The 25,512-nt window shown below is 43.2% G+C and overlaps 1 protein-coding gene across 1 annotated transcript in view; it reads left to right on the forward strand.

Moving 5' to 3' along the window:
- The window catches only part of LONRF2 (LON peptidase N-terminal domain and ring finger 2), a 40,070-nt gene that overhangs the window by 9,213 nt on the left and 5,345 nt on the right, over positions 1-25,512 (forward strand). The window contains exons 2-10 of the mRNA XM_047781423.1: positions 1,383-1,501; positions 7,542-7,664; positions 11,079-11,240; positions 12,266-12,467; positions 13,718-13,817; positions 14,081-14,195; positions 18,776-18,897; positions 20,573-20,731; positions 24,107-24,269. Coding sequence (XP_047637379.1) covers positions 1,383-1,501; positions 7,542-7,664; positions 11,079-11,240; positions 12,266-12,467; positions 13,718-13,817; positions 14,081-14,195; positions 18,776-18,897; positions 20,573-20,731; positions 24,107-24,269 — 1,265 coding nt within the window. The remainder of the gene's footprint in view (positions 1-1,382; positions 1,502-7,541; positions 7,665-11,078; positions 11,241-12,265; positions 12,468-13,717; positions 13,818-14,080; positions 14,196-18,775; positions 18,898-20,572; positions 20,732-24,106; positions 24,270-25,512) is intronic.

Here is a 25,512-nt window from a genome sequence, read left to right on the forward strand (position 1 = left end):
TTTTTTTTTTTTGGTTTGGCTCTCCATTCCTGCTCTTCCTTTCCCCTTCTCCCACTTCATTCCTTGTCACCCCTTCTCTCTATTACACATTTGTAGCACATTTATTACACATTTATAAGTATGGCCTGCTCCCCCTGTCTTGCTACAATTTTTTTTTCTGCGTGAGTTCTTTTATGCACATTTGCTCAGCTTCCTATGTAAACTAAGAAGAGATGTAGTAACATTTGTAAAGTACCAAGTGATTACTCTGAGAAAAAGTCAAGATCAAGGATATGGAATAAGCTAAAATGAGTATAGAGAGATGAGAGAGAGATGAGAAAACTCTTGGGTACCCAGATTTTTTTCTTTTTTTCTTTTTTCTTTTTCTTTTTTTTTCTTTTTTTGCTTTTTAGGGACTCGCATGTGGCGTATGGAAGTTCCCAGGCTAGGGGTCTAATCAGAGTTGTAGCTGCTGGCCTACACCACACCCACGGCAATATGGGATCTGAGCCGCGTTTGTGAGCTACACCACAGCTCACAGCAATACTGGATCCTTAGCCCACTTACTGAGGCCAGGGATCAAACCTGAGTCTTCTTGGATGCTAGTTGGGTTCGTTACCACTAAGCCAGGATGGGAACGCCCCCAGAATATTTCTTGATCAACTCAAGTGAACACTTCAGGCCTGTTTCAGAGATCCTACCATGAATATGGACAGAGTGAACCATGTCCAGCAGCATTAAAAAAAAAAAAAAAAAGCTATTACGATTCTGCTCTCATGAGTTCTGGCTTTGTCCTGTTTCCATGGCACTCTGCCTCATCAGTGACTTCATACAGTATCAGCCATGCATGGTGGGTGTCTCTCAGCTTCTGTGTAGCTGGACTTACGTCCTTAGTAGCATATGAGTAATTCTCAAGATCTCCTAGGTTTGAGGATTGTAAGGAAAAGGAAGATGTTTTCCTTCTTTTCCCACTTAACATATTACAGGTATAATTAGAGTCTTAAATCTGGGTCCACACAGTTGTGTGGAACAATAAATTATGTTTTACTTTTCTGTTTTTAAGCATGCGTTTTGCTGCATCCTTTCAAGAAAATTATTCTAAGTTGGTTAACATACCTAGTGAGAACATTAAGATGATTCAGCATCTACTCAATGGAAATTATGTTGTGGCGTGTGTGTGTGTGTGTACTTTCTTTGGTGTGTGCGTGCATTTTGAAATCTTTCTAATTTCCCGAGAGAAGCTATATAAAATATATTTACCAAACTACTCAACTCCTACATATGATCGGAGGAGGCATTGTTTATTTTTATCTTTGTTTTTTCATTTACTATCTTTAATGACTTAAGGATAATTTTTAAAAATGCAGTCATTTTTATTTATTTCCATGCCTCATGTCTTTCAGCTCCTGATGATAGTTCGTTATTGCTGCTGCGAGCAGAGTTGTATTTAACCATGAAGAGCTATGAACAGGCTCTACAGGATGCCAGTACAGTTTGTCAGAATGAACCCCTTTTACCTAAGGTATTGGTGGTGTTGAATTTAGAAATAAGAAATGTGTATTTATGGGATTTTCTGAAGAATAAATTAGGATATTTGTGATTAGGTACCCATGGAGAATGTACATTTCCCTCAAATTATGGTCTAAATGTGGCAATACCTTTCATAATAAACAAATTCAGTTTAAAAGACCAAATTTCCAACGGTATCTAGATAAGAAACACTAATTTAGGTTATTCTTAGTAGATGATTGACTGAATGATATTCCTTGTGCTCTGAACAAATATGTAAACAAAGTAATGGAATTTCATAAATTTGTGAATGAAGAAAGAGAAAATATTGGAAATGTCAGTTTAAGTGGGAAGATCACTTAATATCGTGATGAGCCATTGAACCTTAGTCTGCATGGTGCATGGAGAGGTGTGAGTAAAGGGTGACTGTTCCGTCCTTTTTTTTTTTTTTTTGCCTTTCAGGGCTGCACTCATGGCATATGGAGGTTCCCAGGCTAGGCGTCTAATCGGAGCTGTAGCCGCCGGCCTACATCACAGCCACAGCAACTCAGGATACAAGCCACGTCTTCGACTTACACCACAGCTCATGGCAACACCGGATCCTTAACCCACTGAGGGAGGCCAGGGATCGAACATACAACCTAGTCGGATTCATTTCCACTGTGCCACAACAGGAACTCCCTTGTATGTATTTCGAATAAGCTTAGTCTCTGGATCTTGGCTGGAAAGAAGTAATACTTGGGTTGCTAACCTGTTAGTGATCATTTCAGTTGTCCTTGAAGATAGGTAAGTCAGAGAATAAAAGTTGTAGCTTTTTTTCATCAATCTTTTAATTTTAAACCCCTGAAGAGGTTTTAAAGAACTCATGATGAGATTAACACCTGTAGCATTCTCTCTTAGCTCATAATTTAAAAATATTTTTTTCTTCTACTGTATTACTTTTTAATCATCTTTGTTTAGAAACACTGAGGAGACATTAATGCAGGTTAATAGACAAGATGGATATATTCTACTTTCCCGCCTTCCTTCCTTCCATCCATCCATCCAACAACTCATCCTTTAAAACAAAATGTTTTCAAATTAGATTGAGTGTTAAGTTGGGCTTGGGGATGAACCAGAGAATGGGTTCATTCTAATGGGTTCATTCTAATAGACCACCAGAAATTAATTTATTAGACCACCAGATATTAATTTATTAGACCACCAGAAATTACTTTTGTCGCTTACATGCTTCACTAAAAATAATTTCCTACCCATATTTCTGGTGCTTTTTCTCCAATTCCTTGATCTGTTATTCTTTTCAGCTAATTTCTCTCCATAATCCTTGAACCTTAATAGTTATGAATTACAAATCCAGTATTTCTGACTGACAGTAGACCTGCCTTGCCCTCTGAAGCTAGATTCTTAGATTCTTCTCCATGGTGCTGATCTTTGAGCTCAAAATCTGGCACTGTGTTTGTGACAAAAGATAGACATGATTATTACAAAGTTACATGGCTAGTGGTACAATGTCAAGGGTCAACCCGACATGCAAAGAAAAAGAAATTTTACTCAGGATAAAAGTTGGTCAATAAAAATGGTCTCTGAGTGAGGTTGCAGTCCTGCAAAGCAGAAAAAGTCTTTGAAGCAGCTATTATAAATAAGTATAGAATTGAATGAAATTATGTCCAAAGAGTTGAAGGAGAATATCCTATCTTTGAATTAACAGACAATCCCAACAGGGAAATTGAAACTATAAAAAAATGGAAATACTAGAACTGAAAAATGCAAATGCTGGAATAAAAAGTTGTTAAAGAATCACCAAACTGAGGATAGAGTGAAAGAAATTACACAAGCCAAAGACAGAAACATGAAATTAAAGAAAAATGAAAAGAATCTTAGAAACCTATGGTACAATATATGTGTAATTGAAATCCCAGGAGAAGATAGCAAATGACAGAAAAAAACTTGAAGAAATAATGGCTGAAATTTTCTAAAAATAATGGTAAATATCAATTTCAGGTCTAAGAAGCTTAAGGAACCTAAAGCAAAATAAATACAAACAATGTACTGTCACAGTTTTTATAATTTAACTTGAAGTGATTAAATATTAACTAAGTAGAATTGGATTTTTTTTTTTTTTTTTTGGCCTCAGCATGTGGAGGTTCCCAGGCTAGGGTTCAAATCAGAGCTATAGTTGCCAGCTTACACCACAGCCACAGCAACTCAGAATCCGAGCTGTGTCTGCAACCTACACCACAGCCCACGGCAACGCTGGATCCTTAGCCCACTGAGTGAGGCCAGGGATCCAGCCCACATCCTTATGGATGCTAGTTGGGTTCATTTCCGCTTCATCACAATGGGAACTTCAGAATTGGATAACTTTGAGGCATATTGTAATCCCCTAAAACCTCCACTAAAAACAGTACAAAGAGATATATAAGAAAGCCAGTAGGGGAATTAAAATGGAATAATAAAAAATATTGATTAGCACAAAAGAAGGCAAGAAAGGAGTGGGGGAAAAAGCAAATGAGACAGACAAATAGTATAATAGGAGTAAATAATACCGCCACATTGACAGTTATGTATAAATATGCCAATCAGAAGGCAGAGACTGTCAGACCAGACCAGAGCAAGACTTTTTTTTTGCATTTTAATAATTTTTTAATAATTTTTATTGTTTCCATTATAGTTGGTTTACAGTGCTCTAGCAATTGTCCACTGTACAGCAAAGTGACCCAGTCTCTCTCTCTCTCACACACACACACACACATATATGTATAAATACACTGTTTTTCTCACATTATCCTCCATCATGTTCCATCACAAGTGATTAGATATAGTTCCCTGTGCTACACAGCAGGAACTCATTCCTTATCCACTCCAAAGGCAATAGTTTGCACCTCTTAACGCCAGACTTCCAGTCCATCCCACTCCCTCCCCTTCCCCTTGACAACCACAAGTCTGTTCTTCAAGTTCATGTGTTTCTTTTCTGAAAGACCCAGATTTAAAAATCTATAAAAAAAGGAGGTCCCTGTTGTAGCTCAGCAGGTTAAGAACCCGACTAATATCCATGAGGATGTGGGTTCTATTCTTGACCTTGCTCACTGGGTTAAAGATCTGGCTTTGCTGCAAGCTGCAAAGCTCTGATTTGACTCCTAGCCTTGGAACTTCCATATGCTTCAGGTGTGGCCCTAAAAGGTAAAAAAATAAATAAATATCTGTAAAAATTTACCCTCAGAGGGATTTTCCCCCATGGGAAAGGAGACCAGGAGGAACCCAGCAATCCTGGTCACCACTGTGGACTTTTGTAGCCTTTGGACCCTGACAACCTTCACTAGTCCTGTACCCAGTGATGGAGCTGCTCAGCATCCTGACCCACAGTCTCATTTCCAGTGCTGGAGCTCTTGCTAGGGTGAGGCCCACCCTCCAGAGCCCGAGGTGCTGTTGTGCCCTGCTGACCAGGATTAGGGTGCCATAGGACCCCACCACCTATGGAGACCAGAGCTGCCTCTGTGCTCCGCCCTTCCCCTTGGGCCCTGGAGGGACTTAGGGACCATGCATCTACTCCTCTGTCATCACAGGGCCATGACGCTGCTGCTCTGTGCCCTGCCCCCTGGATCCTCTATTGGGGCTTTGACCCTCTGTCACCAGACCATACAGCTACTGCTTTGTACCCTGTCCCCTTCCTCATGTGTCCTCACTTGGGACGTTTGTGTTCCTCATCATCCTTGGGCTGTGCTACTGCTGTGTCTTACCCCCACCGCCACTTAAATCACTGCAGGGATACCTACCCTGGTTCCATGGGTGATGTGTATACACTTGTACCTCAGATACTGACTCCATCACAGCAAGTGAGCCTATGTCCTGGGCCATGTGGCCTGGTAGTTGTGCCGGCCACTAAGCCCATGATTCCAGCTCTGCTGATGCTCTGAATGCAAGTGCCCTAGGCCTGGTACCCCAGAGGCATCCTCCCACAGATAGAAAAGAAGAATAGGAGGAGCCCTAGCTCCTGCTGCCATTGCGGACACCCACAGGTGCTGATAGCCTTGGCGGCTGAGGCTGTGCACTGTCTTTGCCAGTGTTGAACTCAGCTGGCAGATCTGCACAGGGATAGTGCCCTGCACCCCCACCCAGCTAGGTGGAAAATGGGTTTATATGGCCCTTTGAAGCCAGGTCATCCAGATGGAAAATCAATAAGGAAATCATGTCCTGTTGAGGCAAATGGATCTAACAGACACATACACAACATTCCATCAAACAGCAGCAAAATATATGTTCTGCTGAGGTGCACACAGAACTTTCTCCAGGGTCACATGCTAGACCACAAAACAAGTCTTAATAGATTTAAGAAGACTGGAATTTTGTCAAGCATCTTTTCTAAACATACTGTTATGAAACTAGAATTAACTGGAGGAAAGCTTGAAAAGTTACAACTATATAGGAATTAAACATCCGGGCTTTTGAACAACCAGTGAGTCAAAGAAGAAATAGAAAGGAAAATCAAACATATCCTGAGACAAAATGAAAATAGAAACACAGCATACCGAAACTGATGGAATGTGGCAAAAGCAGTTCTAACGGGGAAGATCTAAAATAAACTTAAATCTCAAGAAGGTGAAGAACAAAGTAAGCCCAGAGGTAGCAGAGGGAGGGAAATAATAAAGATTAGAGCAGGATTAAATAGAGCCAAGAAAGACAACATAAAAGATCGATAAGACTGGAGTTGCCATTGTGGTGCAGTGGAAACAACTCAGACTAGTATCCTTGAAGATGCAGGTTCAATCCCTGACCCCGCTCAGTGGGTTAAGGATCCAGCATTGCTGTGAGCTATGGTGTAGGTCTCAGACATAGCTCAGATCTCGTGTGGCTATGGCCATGGTGTAGGCCAGCAGCTGTAGCTCTGATTTGACCCCTAGCCTGGGAACCTCTATATGCCTCTGGTGCAGTTCTAAAAAGCAAAAATAAAAAGTTCAACAAAACTAAGATTTGGTTTCTTGAAAAGGTACAATTGAAAACCCTTAGCTGGACTCAGAAAAAAAGATGACTCAAAGAAAATTGTAAGTAAAAGAAGAGACATTTGATACCACAAAAATACAAAGGTTCAAAGCAACTACTTTGAACATTTATAAACCAACAAATTAGATAATTTAAAAGAAATGAATAAGTTCCTAGAAACATACAACTTACCAAGTCTGAATCGTGAAGTAATAGAAAATCTGGACAAGACCAACAAAAACCAAGGGGATTGAACCAGTGGTAAAAAATCTCCCAGCAAAGTGAATCCCAGAACCAGGTGGCTTCACTAATGAATTCTACCAGTCATTTAAATTAATGCCAATCCTTACCAAACTCTTCCAAAGCTCTAGGAGGATGGAATACTTCCAAAGTCATGGATAGCATTGCCCTGATACTGAAGCTGGATAAGGACATTGCAAGAAAAGAAAATTATAGCCCAGTATCTCTGGTGAATGTAGATGCACATAGGAAAAAAAATTCAACAGCACGCACTAAACAGACTAAAAGAAATGGCCAGAATAACTGACCCCCTTGGAAACACAATACGTGAACTAGTCAAACAAGCCACAGTATTTATAATGATTGGAGAAAATGTTGCATCCATAAAGAATATACTGATTGGATACTCATCGGAAGATACTGATTCATCTTGCATGGTGTTCCTCTCTTTTGTGGGCCTTTGTGTATTACACTTTGTGCTGTGGTTATTTCCATCCCTTCTGTCAACCTGCAAGGGATTCTGTGCTCCTTGGAAGACAGGAACAGGATGGGGACCTGTGGTTCTGGAATCAGTTAAAGCCAGTTCTTCCTTAGCGTGTCCCTTGGAACTGCTTTGGGTTCAGATTCCAGGTATGGACTCCTGTGTTTTGCTAGTAGATTGTTTTGCTAGTAGGTTGCCCAGGCAGTAGAGCTGGAGCTGTGTCTGGTGGGTTTGTGTTTATTCTACTTCATATGAAAATGAAATAGGTCTCATGATTTTTAGGGCTATTGGAATGTAAGTATTATAATCACATGGTTTCTATTTTAAATGTCTCTTTGTCTTTGGATGAATCCAGGGACATCATGTGAAGGCGCTGGCTCTTTCTGGACTGGGGAGAAGTAAAGAAGTGTTGCGGGCATTTCTCTACTGCCTGGCTCTAAATCCTGAATCTCACTCAGTGAAGAAAGAGGCACAGAAGGTCTGGTTTGCTTTCAGTGACTTTCTTTTCTTTCAGTCTTGTTTTCAGCCTTTGGGTCCATGTGGGGGTGCTCCTGTTATGTCACATAAACAAGAAATGGGGTTCTGAATATTCTTGACGGTGTGATTTAAAACAGAGTGGTGATGAGGAATTCACGCGTTCAGTAGCTTGCATCCACGGTGAGCATGGAGTGTTGAATGAGACAGGGTTCATGTACCTCAAATCTGCTGAAACAGTGACCCATGTTTGTGAGGCTGGGAGGCAAAGTGATTTATCCTTGCACTTGTAAGTCAGGTATTGTCGTTTATGTAGGAGCCCAAAAAGGCATTGCGATGTATGCAGTATACATCACTGGAGCTACCGAGGTTGATTTGAAAGTTTTAGCAAAGCCTCACCAACACGATGCAGAAATGCCTGCTCTTCTTTGTAGATCTTTAACCCAATCTTATGAGAGGTCCTGAGTGACGCTTGCTACAGGAACCTATCCTATAAAAAAGCCCATGTGATCGTAGCTTTAGATTCTGATGACCGTTCTTGTTTTAGGTCAGTGTTTCCCTATATTAACATAATTTATTGCCAACTTGTACATTTACTGTGTAATTTCCACTCTACTATCTAGTTCTAGTCTCTAGAGCAAGAGGAAATGAATTGTTCTTCCTGCTTCATTTTAAACCACCTTAGATATTTGAGAACAGCGGTTTTTTTTTTTTTTTTTTTTGCTTTAAGCTGTTCTTTGGACCAAACATCCTTTCCCCATAGAACAGAGTGATAAGCTTTTCTCCTCTGGATGCCTGCTAGTATGGCTTGAATTTTAGCTCCCACATCCAAAGGTTACAGGTGGTGAACTTTTACCTTCCTTCATGTTCACAGGCAGTTTGTTTTTAGCCTGATATAGTCACCCTGTTGGGTTCTATTAGCACTGTATTTAGCCAAAGTAGCCCAGATCTTTTTTTTTTTTTTTTTTAAATGAGAAGTTTCTAGCAGTATTTTATCCTTGTGCAGTTTGCTGGTCTTTGTTAATCCCATTGAATTGTCACTCATTGGTTTTGACTGCTGTTTCAACTTGTGAAAATAATATTCCATCTTGTGTCAGCTGTTTTAACTATTCCTGCCTGCCTCATCGCACCCACGTTTCATGAGAATCTTAAAACATGCCTCACCTCCACAGATTCTTTTTTTTTATTATTTTATTTTATTTTATTTTCCCACTGTACAGCAAGGGGATCAAGTTATCCTTACATGTATACATTACACTTTTTTTCCCCACCCTTTGTTCTGTTGCAACATGAGTATCTAGACATAGTTCTCAATGCTACTCAGCAGGATCTCCTTGTAAATCTATTCTGTGTCTGAAAAGCCCAAGCTTCCAATCCCTCCCACTCCCTCCCCCTCCCATCAGGCAGCCACAAGTCTGTTTTCCAAGTCCATGATTTTCTTTTCTGTGGAGATGTTCATTTGTGCTGGATATTAGATTCCAGTTATGAGTGATATCATATGGTATTTGTCTTTGTCTTTCTGGCTCATTTCACTCAGTATGAGATTCTCTAGCTCCATCCATGTTGCTGCAAATGGCATTATGTCATTCTTTTTTATGGCTGAGTAGTATTCCATTGTGTATATATACCACATCTTCCGAATCCAATCCTCTGTTGATGGACATTTGGGTTGTTTCCATGTCCTGGCTATTGTGAATAGTGCTGCAATGAACATGCGGGTGCACGTGTCTCTTTTAAGTAGAGTTTTGTCCGGATAGACGCCCAAGAGTGGGATTGTGGGGTCATATGGAAGTTCTATGTATAGATTTCTAAGGTATCTCCAAACTGTTCTCCATAGTGGCTGTACCAGTTTACATTTCACCTCCACAGATTCTTACCACAACATCACGAGAAATTCAGCCCGGGCTCAGAAAGATAAAGCAGATTAATGAAGGTCCCAGAATTTAGGTCTTGTGGATTCTTGCCTGTCTGGTGCTTTTTCAGACAGGATGTTCTCCCCTCTGGCGTTCTGTGGATGATAGATAGCTTCTCCCACAGACGGCACCCCAGCCGTGCCAGCTCCTGATGCCCATGAAATATGGTACCCTCCATGGAAGCCTCCTGCAGCTCTGCTGACCCCCCAGGGCCAGTGTCCAGGATGCTTACATCCCTGCTGGTGACCAGATGCTGGTCCTCACTGCTGCAGAGGTGGTGGGTCCTGGTGCCCTCCACTGCCACGCAAAGAACAGGGGGCAGGTTCTTTGTTTAGCTTTCAGTCAGTCCTTCCTCCCTCCCTTTCCTTTTTAGCACTGCACCTGCGACACATGGAAGTTCACCAGTCTAGGGGTTGAATCGAAGCTGCAGCTGCCAGCCTGCACCACAGCCATGGCAACACTGGATCTGAGCTGCATCTGCAACCTACACTGCAGCTTGTGGCAACACTGGATCCTTAACCCACTGAGTGAGGCCAAGGGTCTAAGCCACATCTTTATGGATACTAGTCAGGTTCTTAATCTCTGAGCCATAATGGGAACTCCTCAGTCAGTCCTTTTTGTCTCTCTTAAGCCCTTGGATTCAGCTGAGTCCGTGAGGTTTGGCGGGGCCCTTGAGTGATTGGTAATTGCTTCCCACCACCACCCAAATCTTGTCCGTGGTTCTTGAAGTCAGAGTTATGTTCCTTCACCTTCTCTTCCTTTGAAGTTCTTCCTAGTTGGCTCTTAAGGATCCGGCGTTGCCATGAGCTGTGGTGTAAAATTAAGCAGCCCTCTAGAACTCTCTTAATCTCATGGAGCTCACAGCTTAGGTTCAATCTAGGACCTGCTGCAATCCCACATCTCTCTCCTATCTTTCAGAGTTTAGGGGTGCTTTTCTGTAGCATGTGTGTAAGAGCAAGACTGAAAGAAACTATAATACTCATATTTCGTAACATAAAACTAAGATGGACAGGGACTGGGAGCTAAAATACTTAAGATATTGACTATGATTTCAGAAGCATTTGAATTTTAAAACATTGTCCAAACACTGTATAAACCAACTATAATGGAAAAAATAAAAATCATTAAAAAAAACGAAATGTATTCACGGAAGCAGTAGAAACTACAGTGTTGACAGGTCCCGTTGGTTGAGTAGGTGTTTTTATTTTAGTTCAATAATTAAATTAAGGTTGAATTTCTTGCCGTGAGCAATGTTTATCTCACTACAATAATGGGTATAATCAGTTATGTGAGTGGTCTTATACTTTTTTTACAGAAAGGATATTGCTTTGTAAAGTCCTACTAAAACTATATTTTCTTTAAAAAAAATCAGCAGTTGGAATATAGTGATTATTCTTGTCAATATCTTAGGTCTTTTCGGCCCCCAAGTTTCCTCTGAATCTTTAAGGTATATATTTTCCAAAAGTGTTTTAACATAGATGTTTTTATTCTTGGTAATTTTATAGGTCATATGTGAGGTGTTTTTCCCAGCTTCTGAAAACGGGCCTCAGAATTTACCATCTGCCACCCAGAGCAGAATATTGAACACCGTGTTAAAGGCTCAATGTCACGGCCATTTAGACAGCCAGCCTCCCCCGGAGGAAGGGGGCAGTGCAGGGAGTTCTAAGGTAGGAAGTGCATGTGTCTGTCCATGTTATCTTGATGAAGCCTTGTGTCATTCCTTAATTTTGAACAGTTGCAGGTTATTCTCACAGTGGCATGATGTTAGCCAGAAGTACTTCTCAAGGCCAGTTCTGGCTTCTCAGTCTGAGGGTTGAAACTTTTAACGGAAGAAATTTTTTTTTTTTTTGGTCTTTTTGCCTTTTCTAGGGCCACTCCTGCGGCAAATGTAGGTTCCCAGGCTAGGGGTCTAATCGGAGCTGTAGCTGCCGGCCTACCCCACAGCCACGGCAATGCGGGATCCGAGTCGTGTCTGCAACCTACACCACAGCTCATGGCAACACCGGATCCTTAACCCACTGAGCAAGGCCAGGGATTGAACCTGCATCCTCATGGTTCCTCGTGGGATTCGTTAACCACTGAGCCACGACGGGAACTCCCTGGAAGTAATGAAAATTACTGAAGATTGAAAGAAACCTTTTTTTGTCTTTTTAGGACCACTCCTGCAGCATGTGGAAGTTCCCAGGCTAGGGGTCGAAGTGGAGCTACGGCTGCCAGCCTACACCACAGCCCCAGCCACTCGGGACCTAAGACCACAGCTCACGGCAATGCCAGATCCTTAACCCAATAATCGAGGCCAGGGTTCAAACTCACATCCTCATGGATGCTAGTTGGGTTCATTACCACTGAGCCACGATGAGAACTCCCTGAAAGAAACTTTTAGAACATCTCCAAACAACCCAAAACACTGGGAAACTTGAAGTCAATTTGTCTTGGAGAAGAGAAAGCAGAGGGATGATTTGCATCTATGGAGGTTGATGTTCAGTTGATCTGTTTCAGGCAGAAATTATCCTGTATTTTACCATGAAAAGTGTAAAGTTCATCTCAGAAGTTAGTGGATGAAACCAATTCTGAAGGAAGAGTATAAACCCTCTGATTTTCCAAAGATTCCTAAGGAAGGCTGCTTCTTGAATTTTTTTCTGTCATGCTATGATTTCTTTAGTATTCCGAATTCTTTTTCCTACTCAACCAGAATCCACCTGAGAAATCTGATGTTTTCAGAAGTACCCATTCTTCAGTTTTATATTTTATACTGGGCCTGCACTGTGAAGAAGATAAGGAAGTGTTAGAAAGTATCCTTCCAGTGGCACCCAGCACTGGCTTAAAGAGACAGTTTCCAAATAACTTGGAGGATGCTCGTGACCTGAACGTGTCTGGAAAAATCCCTAAAAGAGGTCAGTGAGCTATTTTGTCATGAAGTGTGTAACCCTTGAGTGATAGAATGCTGGCTGATATTCATTACACTTTTTGGGGGACCATGCCCATGGTGTGCAAAAGTTCCTGGGCCAGGGGTTGAATCTGAGCCCCAGCAGTGACAATGCCCAATCCTTAACTGCTAGGCCACTGGGGAACTCCCTATTCAGTATGCTTTTTAACAATTCTACACAGGTAGTTTAAGATCAGTAATGCAGTAAGTATATCACCTCTAAGATTATAAACCTGTTTAAATGGCTAATCCTTCAAGGAACATCATAGTTAGAAGCATCAGAGAAAATTGAGGTATACTGTGATGTTTATGCATGCTTACTGTGAAGATAAATTATGACTATATACAGTCAGCCCTCAGTATCCACAGGTTCCGTATCCCCGAATTCAACCAAACACAGATCAAAAATATTTGGGAGAAAAAAAAAATCCAGAAAGTGCGGAGAAGCAAAACTTGATTTGGCCCTGTGTAGCAATATAGCATTTATATTGGATTTGCAACTATTTACATAGCATTTACAGGTATTAGGTATTTACATTAAGGCAGAAAGCAAGATGCCTTTAAATTCTTAACCTTATGTGTTGTGCCTCTACCATTTTCTCCTTTTCTCTCTCTTTTTGTTTTCAGGAAACATAATTTCTTATATTTAAAAACACATTTTCAAGTCCAAGCAACCCTCATGTATTGCATTTCACTTTATTGAGCTTTGTAGATACTGTGTTTTTTTTTTTTTTTTTGCAAATTGAGAGTTTGTGGCATACCTGTGTTGTCCAAAGGTGGTTAGCAATTTTAAGTAAGAGAATGAGCTTTATTTAATACCTACACCGTTTTTAAGATGTAACACTGTTGCACACTTAAGGGATTACAGTATAGCATAAACATAAGTTTTATATGCACTGAGAAACCAGAAAGATGTGTATGACTCTATTTATTTTAATATTCACTTGATTGCAGTGGTCTGGAACCCGCCCTCAGTATCCCTGGGAGGGGGTGCTTAGGTTTTATGCAAACACTCTACCATTTTATAGAAGGGATTCCAGAATCAGGGATCTTGGTATCTGTGGGGGTCCTGGAACCAGGGATGTGGAGGGACCGCTGTCCTGCCGAGGGTGATGTCACCTTGGTGTAACACCTTATCCAGAGGAAATATAGGTACTGCATGCTCGTGCTGTTACCCAGATGTGCGCATGCTGATGAGAGCATTTGACTTTTTTTCAGAGGCAGATTCCTCACCGCAGAGGGACGCGAGCTGTAACCCAGGAGAAGGTGCAGAGCTCCCGATAGATGTGGCTGACTTCGAGTGTGCCCTCTGCATGAGGTAAGAGGACACAATCTCTGCAACTCTGACAAATGCAGCCTTCCTGAATTTTGTGTCTTAAACGTAATAGGCTTTTCACTGTCAGAGAAATTACATCTACCTCAATAACAATTGATTTATTTTCTAAAATTTTGATAAGGAAGATATCAATGGAAAATGCATATATAGGTGATTTCTAGACTTCTTACGATACAGTCAGTCGGTTACTTGAAAATCTCTTGTGGACCTTTCTTGCTGAAAACCCAGATAGATGTTTCCTCCAGGTTGCTCTTTGAGCCTGTCACCACGCCATGTGGACACACCTTCTGCCTAAAATGCCTCGAGCGCTGTCTGGACCATGCCCCACATTGTCCTTTGTGCAAAGAAAAACTTTCGGAGGTAAGTACTTCTTGGGAAATGACAGTTCAGCCCGGCTCCTCTCCCCTCTGTAGATGCTCATTTTGTGGATTGGCTTTGCTTCTCCCCATTTGTTAAAGATGTCAGATTTCTCCAATCAGAGTGAGGTCTTTTCCCATCTCTCTGATTTCTCAGAAAACACATGGGGGAAGTGTAGATACAGAAAGAGATAAATTTCAAGGAGATTTTTCGGGCACAAGCTATAGTTGAGCTAGCCTGAAAAGAACTAATATTTTTGGAGCTTTTACTGTGTTAATTGTAAAGAGTGGCGGTGCCGTTGCTCAGTTCTCACCATATGTTCCTAAGGGTTGAGATAACAGTACGGAGCACTTGGTGGGCGCCAGGGACTCCTTCTACCACATCTCAAGGTGAATCATATTATGATGCTTGGTTCTGCTTAGAATTGAAGACTTGATCATTTCTTATTAAAAAAAATGTATTGAAGTATAGTTGATTTACAGTGTGTTAACTTCTGCTGTACAGCAAGATTCAGTTATATATATATACACATATATACACACATACATTTTAATGTATGTATACATACATATTTTGCATGTATGTAATGTATGTACATACATTATATATGTGCACACACACATACATTTTTCATATTCTTTTCCATTCTGGTTTATCCTAGGATATTGAATACAGTTCCCTGTGCCCTCCAGTAGGACTTTGTTGCTTATCCATTGTACATGTAGTAGTTTGCCTCTGCTAATCCCAAACTCCCAATCCTTCCCTTCCCCACTTCTCCACCCTCCCCTTTGACAACCCCAAGTCTCCTCTCTTTGTGAGTCTGGTTTTGTTTCCTAGATATCTTGATTTGTGTTGTATTTTCAATTGCACATATAAGTGCTATTACATGGTATATGTCATTCTCAGTCTGACTGACTCTGCTTCGTATGACAATCTCTAGGTCCATCCTTGCTGTTCCTAGTGACATTAGTTCATTCTTTTTTGTGGCTGAGTAGTATTCCATTGTATATATGACCCACGTCCTCTTTTAGCCATTCATCTGTCAATGGACATTTAGGCTGTTTCCATGTCTTGGCCATTGTAAATAGTGCCACTGTGAACATAAGACTCAATCATTTCTGACCACTGGGAAGTCGCTTTGATGCCGCACGAGTTGCAAAGGTCCTTTGTCTGAAATCAAGACCTGTAAAACTTAGGTTCCACAAGGAAGCTATGTAACTGTGTCTAACATAATTAAAAGACTGTTAAATCCATTTGTTAGGCATGGTAAATACAATAGACAGCATTTAGAAACTGTAGGCTTTCTGATCAAACAGTGGATGTGTATGAACTGTAAAGGGCTGTGATCCCTTTGGTACCACTGACTTTCCACAAAGCAGGTTACTTAGCTTTAGTGGGAATGGGATCTTCCCCCATTTCCATAAAACACTTCTAAGAATATTTGCCTTAGTTGCCTCCTAGACATTAAGCTCCCTTAATACATCATAAGTAGGATCAATATTTTTAAAACAAATATACGTATTCATTATGAAAATCTGTATGGTAAGAGGAGATAGAATGCGTATGTGACTTTTTCCATATTGGTAACTTTTTAATTTACTGATTAACCTTGTTAAAATAACTTATTATAATTAAAGCCTCTCTAAGACACTGTAGGTACACAGGTAACTTGCAGACATGCTGAGTCTAGTTATCCTGCATTCATTCTCAAGAGGAATGTCAACCATGGACAGGGCTGTCACTTGTCACCGTGTGCCATCATGGTGGCTGTTCCTGAGTCTGATAGCATCCACCTTGGCGATCCCTGTGTGATTCTACCCTAGGGTGTTTGCTGTCTCTTCTTGCTAACAGGGAGGTGGCATCTGGCCTGCTGCTTGCTGTACCCAAGCTAGTCTGGGCCAGTGGGCCTGGAGAGGGCGCACGTGTCCTCAAGAGTAAACCGCACATCTTTGTGACTACTATTTATAGCACAGACCCACACTCCCTTCCAAGTTAAGTGTTGCCTGGGGTGGGGGGTGCGTGTGTGGGGGGGCTATGCAGCGAAGATGTGGATTCCATCCCTGGCCTTGCTTAGTGGGTGAAGGATCTGGTGTTGCCATCAGCTACGGTGTAGGTTGTCAGCGCGGCTTGGATCCAGCCTTACTGTGGTTGTGGCTGTGGCTGGTGACTACAGCTCCTATTCGACCCTTAGCCTGGGAACGTCCATGTGCTTGCAGGTACAGCCCTAAAAAGACACACACAAAAAAAGACTATAAGCTCTTTAGGGACAGAGATAACATGTTTTGTTTTTACTTGGTCTTTAGGGACCAGATATGCTAGGGGTTTGAAAAAAATCCATGTTGAATGAATGAATGATTCCATGCAAGGTATATATACATAGATTGCTAATGTTCCAGAAATGAGACTATAATGAAGCAAAGTTCAGACTCCTACTCTGGTCTTTCTTGAATGCAGAAATCACTTCATGAGCTTGGACTTCCTCACAGGTGTTACTGTAAACATGAGCTATCCATTATCTATGTAACAAAATGACAAGTCGGGCAAATTTCATTGTATTGCTCTCCGATAAAACGAAAGCATGAGCTAACAGTTTGTAAAGCACTTTAGTCATTAATAACAGCAGTTATAAGGTAGTATTGTGAATGAAGCAACACTTGTTTCTGCTGGTTCGTCTCTTACTGAGGTTCTCAAGTGCAGTGGTTTCCAGAGGTTGAATTCCAAGTTCTCAGTCAGGCATAGTGATCTTTGGAGCTTGTTTACATGAGCTAAAGGGAAAGATGGCAGTGTGTCTAGGCCTCACCCGTGTGTTATTACATAGAGCAAGGCCACGCCCAGAAATGCAGCAGGTTGCCAAAACTGCAGGACATTGAAATCTACCAGGTCTGGGGTCCCAGCTGTGCCATGGTGGCTCTGTATTGGTTCCTTAATTTCAAAGACCCCAGACTTCTTTATGAGTGCAGGGTAGACACTACCTATAGGATAGAGCAGTAAGCCTACCTTAACTTATAGGTATGTTAGGATGTCTGTGAAAAAGAGCTGTTACTTGCAAATTTGTATGCTTGAGATAAAGTCAATGCAGAGAGTTTTATCACACACACTCAGTAAGAGTTCTTCCGCCATCTGTGACCCTTCAGCCTGCTGATCCTAGCATTATTGAAATTCAGTTTCCACCTCCTTTCCCTTCACATCCAACTTTTTTTAAAATTTAATTTTTATATTATATTGGGCTCATTTATTTATACACATCCAGCTTTAATTCCTTGGTCCCTCACACCTTTTCTCAATGCAAATAAAGTCAACTCTTGGCTTTTGGTGTGTATTTGTATAAGAAGCACAGCAGAACCAGAGAGCACCCACAAAACTGGGAAATTGGTTTTAGTTTAAATCCACAATCTTAAATCTGAGATTCAGATCATTATTCATCATTCCCGCTTGGCTTCTCTGGTCACTGAAGCCTACACGGTGATTATTTCATAAATAGGAAAATAATCTCTCCCAGCTCACCCCTGTCCCCTCCCTGACATTGTGACACTTGCCAGCAAGATTGGAGTTGCTCTGCCAGGTAGACCGCTCCTCCTGTGCCCCCCTCCCCTCAGGGCTGACTTCCCTGCTCTCACCCCCTCCCTTTTCTCCCCCAAGTCCCCACCCCCACCTCCTTGTTGACCCTTGACCCAGAAGAGAACACTTTGTCCTTGAGAATGAATTACCACATGGTATTGATACTGGAATCTGGGTTCTTTTTCATGGCAGCTGAAGAATGAACTTTGCGAACATACAGGAGCAAGCAAGCAAAGTCTTTTTATTTTTATTTATTTAAAAAAAATTTTTTTTTGTCTTTTGTCCTTTTAGGGCTGCACCTGCGGCATATGGAGGTTCCCAGGCTAGGGGTCTAATCGGAGCTGTAGCCACTGGCCTACGCCGCAGTCACAGGAATTCCAGATCCAAGCCACGTCTGCGACCTATACCACAGCTCACAGCAATGCCTGATCCTTAACCCCCTGAACAAGGCCAGGGATAGAACCTACAACCTCATGGTTCCTAGTTGGATTCGTTTGCTGTGCCACAATGGCAAAGTCTTTATTAAAGGAAAGCAAACAGCTCCTAGGGCTGCTGGGAGCGGGGAGAAGAGCCCCCTTCTTTACTGTCCAGTAGGGGTTTTTATCCCTTAAAGATGGGGGGTGGTTACCAGCGTGGGGTCCAGAAAGATGTGGTTTTCTCCCATTAGCCTTGCTCAATTACCTATATCAGTCCTTCTCCAATAGGGATTTAGGGGTGGAAATGGAAGTTTTTGGTTTCTTTGTCCTTTTCTTTGCTTAGCCTAAGTCACCATTCCTCTCATTCCTTTTTTATCTATTGAGAGGTGGGCTAGAGATTCGCATTTCCTATAGTAAACAAAGCCTGTGCAGAATGTGCATATCCTACAATAAAACAAGGCCTGTGGAGATGTTCCTCCCTGGAGCCCTTAAGCCACAAATGTTAATCAATATCCATATTAAAGAATATATAGGGGAGCCGTGCTCCTAATGCTGACAACCTGAGTTATTATCTGCCTCAGTATTACTTACCATTGTCTTTTGTCACAGTTGTTGGCAAGCAGGAATTTTAATATAACGACTCTGGCCGAAGAATTAATACTGCGCTATCTGTCGGATGAACTGTCTGACAGGAAGAGAATTTACGACGAGGAAATGACGGAGCTGTCAAAGTAAGTCGTTGTGCTTCAGGTGCTTGGTATTGAGTTCAGGTTAGAGAAGAAAGTCCTTGTTAGCCTCACAGCTGCAGGTGTTTCCCCCTTTGGCAGAGAAATGAGCCTCAAAAAAGAAAAAAAGGAATGATCCCAAAGAGTTTATGGAAATTTAACTGAAAAAGGGTTTAAGAAATATTTCACAAGTGTGTTTTGACGAAATTATGAGGTTGCTTTTTGTATCTCAATAAGCAGTATTGAATTTTTCAGAATTGAAAAGGCACAGCACGTAGAAATGGAAGGGAAAACTGGATTATGACTCAAACTTGATAGTTGTTTTTCCTCTTTTAATGTGATTAAAGTTTTAGGTTGTAATAACGTGAACATATTGAAATTCTTTTTTAGGGTCACATCCACGGCATATAGAGGTTCCCAGTTTAGAGGTTGAATTGGAGCTGTAGCCACTGGCCTGCATCACAGCCACAGTGACGCAGGATCTGAGCCGTGTCTGTGACCTACACCATAGCTCACAGCAATGCCAGATCCTTAACCCACTGAGCGAGGCCAGGGACAGAACCTGTGTCCTCATGGATACTAGTCAGATTCGTTTCTGCTGAGCCACAATGGGAACTCAGGACATATCGAGATTCTTATCATTCATCTCTTTTTATCTAGAACTCATTACCTTTGACTACTTTATGGCTTGTGCTTTCATCAGAATTTGTTTTTATTCTGATATAATTGATATTCAACATTATATTAGCTTCAACTGTCCAACATCAGTTGATATTTGTGTATATTGTGAAATGATTAGCACAATAAATCCAGTTAACATTTCTCACCAGGTATAGTTACTTTTTTTTTTTTTTCCTCTTTTTAGGGCCACACCCGTGGCAAATGGAAGTTCCCAGGCTAGGGGTCGAATGGGAGCTGCACCTGCTGACTTACACCACAGCCACAGCAACGTGGGATCCGAGCCACATCTTTGACCTTACTACAGCTCATTGCAACACTGGATCTGGATCCTTAACCCACTGAGTGAGGCCAGGGATTGAACACGTATCCTCATGGATACTAATGGGGTTCCTAAACTGCTGAGCCACAATGGGAACTGCCAATTTTTTTTTCTTATGGTGAGAACTTTTAAGATCTACTCTCAGCAACTTTCAGACATGTAGCAAAGTCTTGTCAACTGGAGTCACCGTGCTGCCCATTACATCCCCAGGACTGACTTATTCTATAACTGTAAGTTTGTACCTTTGGATCCCGTCACCCATTTCACCCCCTGTCCCCTGCCTCTAGCAGCTCAATCTGTATCTCTGAGCTTGGTTTTGTTTATTGATAGATTCCACACATAAATGAGGACATAAGGCATTTGTCGTTCTCTGTCGGAGTTATTTCACCTAGCACAGTGCCCTCAAGATCATCAGAATGCTTTTGTAGTGGTCATCAGCATATTCTCTCTCATCAGATTAAATAAGAGGGCTTGGCATGAAACCAGGGTCACCTGATGGATGTCCTCCTGCTCTGTGGCCCTGGCTTTCTTTTCCTGCTTAGGACCGAAGCAGGCCAGAGGGTTTTGTTCTGTAAATAAGCAAATTGAGGTTGGCTAGCCTTAGCTGTTTTACAGCGACCAGCTCTCCCTTCCGTTGCTAATGGCTCCCGCGTCTAAGTTACCGTTTCTCTCACACTGCAGTCTGACCAGAGATGTGCCCATCTTTGTGTGCGCCATGGCCTTCCCCACCGTCCCCTGTCCCCTCCACGTTTTCGAGCCCCGCTATCGGCTTATGATCAGAAGATGCATGGAAACTGGCACCAAACGGTTCGGCATGTGTTTATCTGCTGAGCACGCGGGGTAAGAATCACCAGCCTCCAAAGGAAGGGTCCTGATTAAATGCATCATTTGTTATTTTTCTTGATGAACAATTGAGGAGGATGTTGCAAATCTCTAGTGGCTCCTCTTAAGACAAAGTATAAATCTGGGGCCGTCCAGGATGTGATCCCAGCCTTCTTCCTAGCCTCATCTTCTACTCCGTCCTTTCAGACATTGTACCTGCTGGTCCACTGCCATATCATTTGCCTTCATCCAAGGATTTCTCCAAATACGGGTTGTGTTTTCACGCCGCCATTCTTCCCTCTGCCTTCCCTTCAGCCTCCCACATTATACAAGCAAATCTGGTCCAGCTTTTCAGATCTAAAAAATTGTTTCATCTTCCATGAAACCTTTGTCTACACAGCCAGAAAAATTTCAGTCTTAGGAAAACCCATGGCACTTGGTTTTTCTCTCTGTTTTGCATCTACTATCTGGGGGAAGACGGTCCAAATCAGCAGGGAGCTCCCCTCCAAGGCCTGCTTTGGGAACTCCAGGTCCTTTCCACCTCCTGGCCTCCTCATCCCCTAGGGCTTTGTTGTTACTGAGTGGTCCTGATAAGGTCACTGCATCCAGGTTCTAGCTGATGCTTGTAGGGGATTCCAGAGCAAAGGGGCCCAGGTCTCTGCTGCTCACAGCTGCTGCAAAGGAGGCTGGGAAGTGTTCATCCAGACACCCAGGAGGGAGGGGAGAATGGATGTTTGGGGCCACCTTCTAGGCTAGTTTCCACCATCTACACCTAGGAACAGATCGTAAAGATATGTGTAGGGCCTTTATGGAGAAAAGTCTACCACTGTATGGAAAGATGTTCAGCAATGGACAGAAATACCATGTTCATGGGTACATAGATTCAGTGTCCCCTAGAGATGTTCGTTTGCTTCAGTTTGGTCTATAAGTCAAAGGTCACTCTGGTCTGCACCCCAAGAGGGGCTTTTTTATGGGATTGCTCAAGCTGATTTTAGAACCCCTATGTTAAGGCAGCAGACCAAGACCATGATGGTTTTGAGGACACCTGCTGAGCCAGATGGGAGAATATTCCTTCAATGAACTTTAAAGTCCAAGTCAGTAGACCTTTGAAACAGACCGTAGAGATAAGCAGTCTACTCATATATGGACTCCCAAGTTTATATATAATTTTGTGAAAAAAGGCAAAACCACTCAATAAAAGGTGCTCAGACAGTTGGTGGGTGGTCTAAACAGGAAAGGAAATTTCTTCTTTGCCTTGTGCTGTACACACGTGTATGTGCCCATTGTGAGATGTGAAAACAAAGTACTAAAAGATTTGAGAGAAAATATTGGGGACTGTCTTTATAATTAGGAATAGGGATTTTTTTTCTTTCTTTTTGTCTTTTTAGGGCTGCACCCCCGGCATATGGAAGTTCCCAGGGTAGGGTTCGAATTGGAGCTGCAGCTGCTGACCTACACCACAGCCACAGCAATGTGGGATCCGAGCCTCATCTGTGACCTGCACCACAGCTCACAGCAACATTGGATCCTTAACCCACTGAGGGAGACCAGGGATCGAACCTGTGTGCTTATGGATCCTAGTTGAGTTCATTAACTGCTGAGCCACAAAAGGAACTCCAAAAGAATTTTTTCTTAACACAAGATTCCGAGAGCACTAGCCTAGAGGAGGAGGTGAATAAATACGAATATGTTAAAATTTGAGTCATCATAGCAGAAGCAGAGTGACAACACAAGTTCTGCAAATTCCACTTCCACTGAGGATATGGATCACCCAGACTAGATTTACTCCAGATAAAGTACGGAGCATATGCTTCTTGAACCCATCGAAGTGCAGGTTGCTCAGGGTAACAGAGGCAAGACGGGTCCTGCAGGGAGAGCAGACAGGAGCCCTGGCTCACCTGTGGCCAAGCCCGGGGGAGGCACGGGGGAGAGGGAGGATGCTGATGATTCTTGGGGCAGATTCTAATGGCCTCATGTGGCGAAACACGAGAGCTTCAAGCCCCAGCAGCTGCAGGCTCTGCGGCCAAGACAGACTTGGGAGGAGCCGACACTGGAAGGCTGAGCCCCGAGCATGGGGGCAGCGAGGCCTCCTCCCCCCGACAGGGCTCTTCAGGGCCTGCATGCATGTCCCTGCTGAGGAGATGGACCCTCACGTGAGCAGGAAGAGAGTGTTTGGCCATCCCAGTAGCGGCGTTAGGACTGTGCAGGTGGCTCACCGGGGCATTGGACTTCAGAGCTGTATGCGTGTGTGAAGTTGTTCCTTTTAGAATCAGAGCGCCTTGGGTTCTGACCTCAGCCCTTGGTCCTCCTGTGGCCTTAGATCAGTTGTTGAGTTCTTCCAAGCCTCCGTGTTCATGCTTGTACTTGGATGAGTACGTGCGATAAACTCTTCTGCGTAATGCAAGACACTGTAGGCACGGCCAGTACCTTCAGGACACGGGCGTCAGAACCGTGATGGGGTGGGATCAGGTGGGAGAGCTTTGCAGTGATGACACGAGTAGCCCAGACCAGTGTCTGGGGCTGTCCCTGCGTGTGGGGACAGGTGAGGGAGGCAGGACCCGTCAGGGAGGGCGAAGCGGAGGAGCAGGGGTGTTGGGTCAGCAACTGGTGAGCAGGGGCACAGTGTCACGGGTGACTCCACTGGGGTGGTGTCAGCAGATCGGTGGGGTTTGGAGGCTGGATGGGGAGCCGGGAGATGAAGGCAGTGGTTGGAGCCGACTTTCCAAGGCAGCACGCTCTCTGGACGCCAGTGACGCCCTCTGGGCCTAGGGGTGAGGGCTGTGAGGGGCTGAGGGCTGTGTTGGGTCCGGATCCCCGCCTCGTTGGTGTAAACGACTGGGGCAAGGGTGCCATGTCCCTGCAGGCCCTTCCTCTGCCCCCCATGCCCACCTGTGTGTAATGAGAGGAGTCATCTGCTGGTGTCCTTCAGAGAAGAAGAGATCCTTGCTGCTCTGATGTGGGGACACTGCTCATTTTGTTTGGCTTTTGATTCCTTTGAGACCCAGGCTTTCGCCTAGGGAGAAGTAAGGACCTCCTGCCTTCTGTTCTGGTCTATTCTATTCTATCCCATCCCATCGTATTCTGTTCAATTTTTTTTTTTTTTTGGTCTTTTTAGGGCCACACCCACAGCACATGGAAGTTCCCAGGCTAGGACCAGAGCTACAGCTGCTGGTCAAATTGGAGCCACAGCAGCGCCACATCTGAGCCACGTCTGTGACCTACACCACAGGTCACAGCAAGGCCGGATCCTTAACTCACTGAGCAAGGCCAGGATCCAACTCACGTCCTCATGGATCCTAGTCAGGTTCGTTACAGCTGAGCCACAACAGGAACTCCATCTTCCTGCATTTTAAAAAGTCACAGTCGTTTCTTCTGGCTGTCCCGTCCCGCCAGGCTCTCGGAGTATGGCTGCATGCTGGAGATTAAGGGTGTCAGGACTCTTCCTGACGGAAGTTCTGTCGTGGATGCCATTGGGATCAGCAGGTTCCGAGTTTTAAGCCACCGCCACAGAGACGGCTACAACACGGCAGACATCGAGTATCTTGAAGATGAAAAGGTGAGGCTGGTTTTACTGGTGGGGGTAGAGGTCCTTCACCTCGTTTCCCTCTGTGTTGTGGGGAGGCCAGGCTAGGTCATTACTGGCAGTCTTACTGATTTCCTCTTTAATTCAGTATGTAAGTGACTTTTTTTTTTTTTTTTTGTCTTTTTAGGGCCACACCTATGGCATATGGAAGTTCCCAGGCTAGGGGTTGAATCAAAACTATAGCTGCCGGCTGACATCATAGCCATAGCAATGCCAGATCCGAGCTGCGTCTGCGACCTACACTACAGCTCACTGGCAATGCTGGGATCTTTGACCAGCTGAGCAAGGCCAGGGATCGAACCTGCGTGCTCATGGATACTAGTCATGTTTGTTTCTGCTGAGCCACAACGGGAACTCTGTATTTACTTACTAACTCAGGATTTTTACCTGAGTTGGAGCTGGTGGAGAAACCCTCCCCTTCTGCAAACTGTGACTGCCACACGTTGCAAAATGGGTTTGTGAGTTGTCATTTTGATGTTCTGTCCCAGGGGTTGGAAGGCCTTGTCTGTGAGTGCTGCACAGTAAGTATGGTGACTTTCCAGGTCACGTGGCCTCTGTTGCAGCTTCTCAGCTCTGCTGTAGCACAGATGCAGCCACAGATAAGACATAGATGAGGCAACATGATTGGTTTGCAGTCAAGTGCTGTTGGCAAACACAGCATATGGGATTTGACTTGCAAGTGGCCGTCCATCCCTGTTCTAGATGCTGGTTTTGGTTCAGGATGTAATAATGTAAAACGCTGGTGCTTAAAAATACCTCCTAAAGCTACATATCAATGACTTGGCTCTCTTACCCCTTTAGAAGTCTTTACATGTCTAATAGGGATATCAGAAGATGTATTTTGAAGGATCGGCAACATTTTTGAAAGGATTCTCAAATCTTTTCCTAATTGTCTTTAGTCATTAATTGCCCCAAACAAGAAACAGCTCTGTTGCCTATCTGCAGGTGAATAAACAAATTGTAGTGACTCATACAAGGCAACGGCCTGGCAGTAAAAAAAGAGTGAATTTCTGACACACACAACAACATGAATACATCTTCTAGACATGGTCTCCTAAACTGGAGAAGCCAGACACACAAAAAATACACACTGTGCGGCTTTGCTTATGCCCTTCTGAGAATAGGCGTAACAAGTCTTTGGCGATGGGGTCAGAGAGCGGCTTCAGGGTGGAGCTGTGATGGATGGGAAGGGGGTGGAGGGTCCTTCTAGGAGATG

This window comes from Phacochoerus africanus, chromosome 5 (genome assembly GCF_016906955.1).
Source record: "Phacochoerus africanus isolate WHEZ1 chromosome 5, ROS_Pafr_v1, whole genome shotgun sequence".
Classification (NCBI taxonomy): domain Eukaryota; kingdom Metazoa; phylum Chordata; class Mammalia; order Artiodactyla; family Suidae; genus Phacochoerus; species Phacochoerus africanus.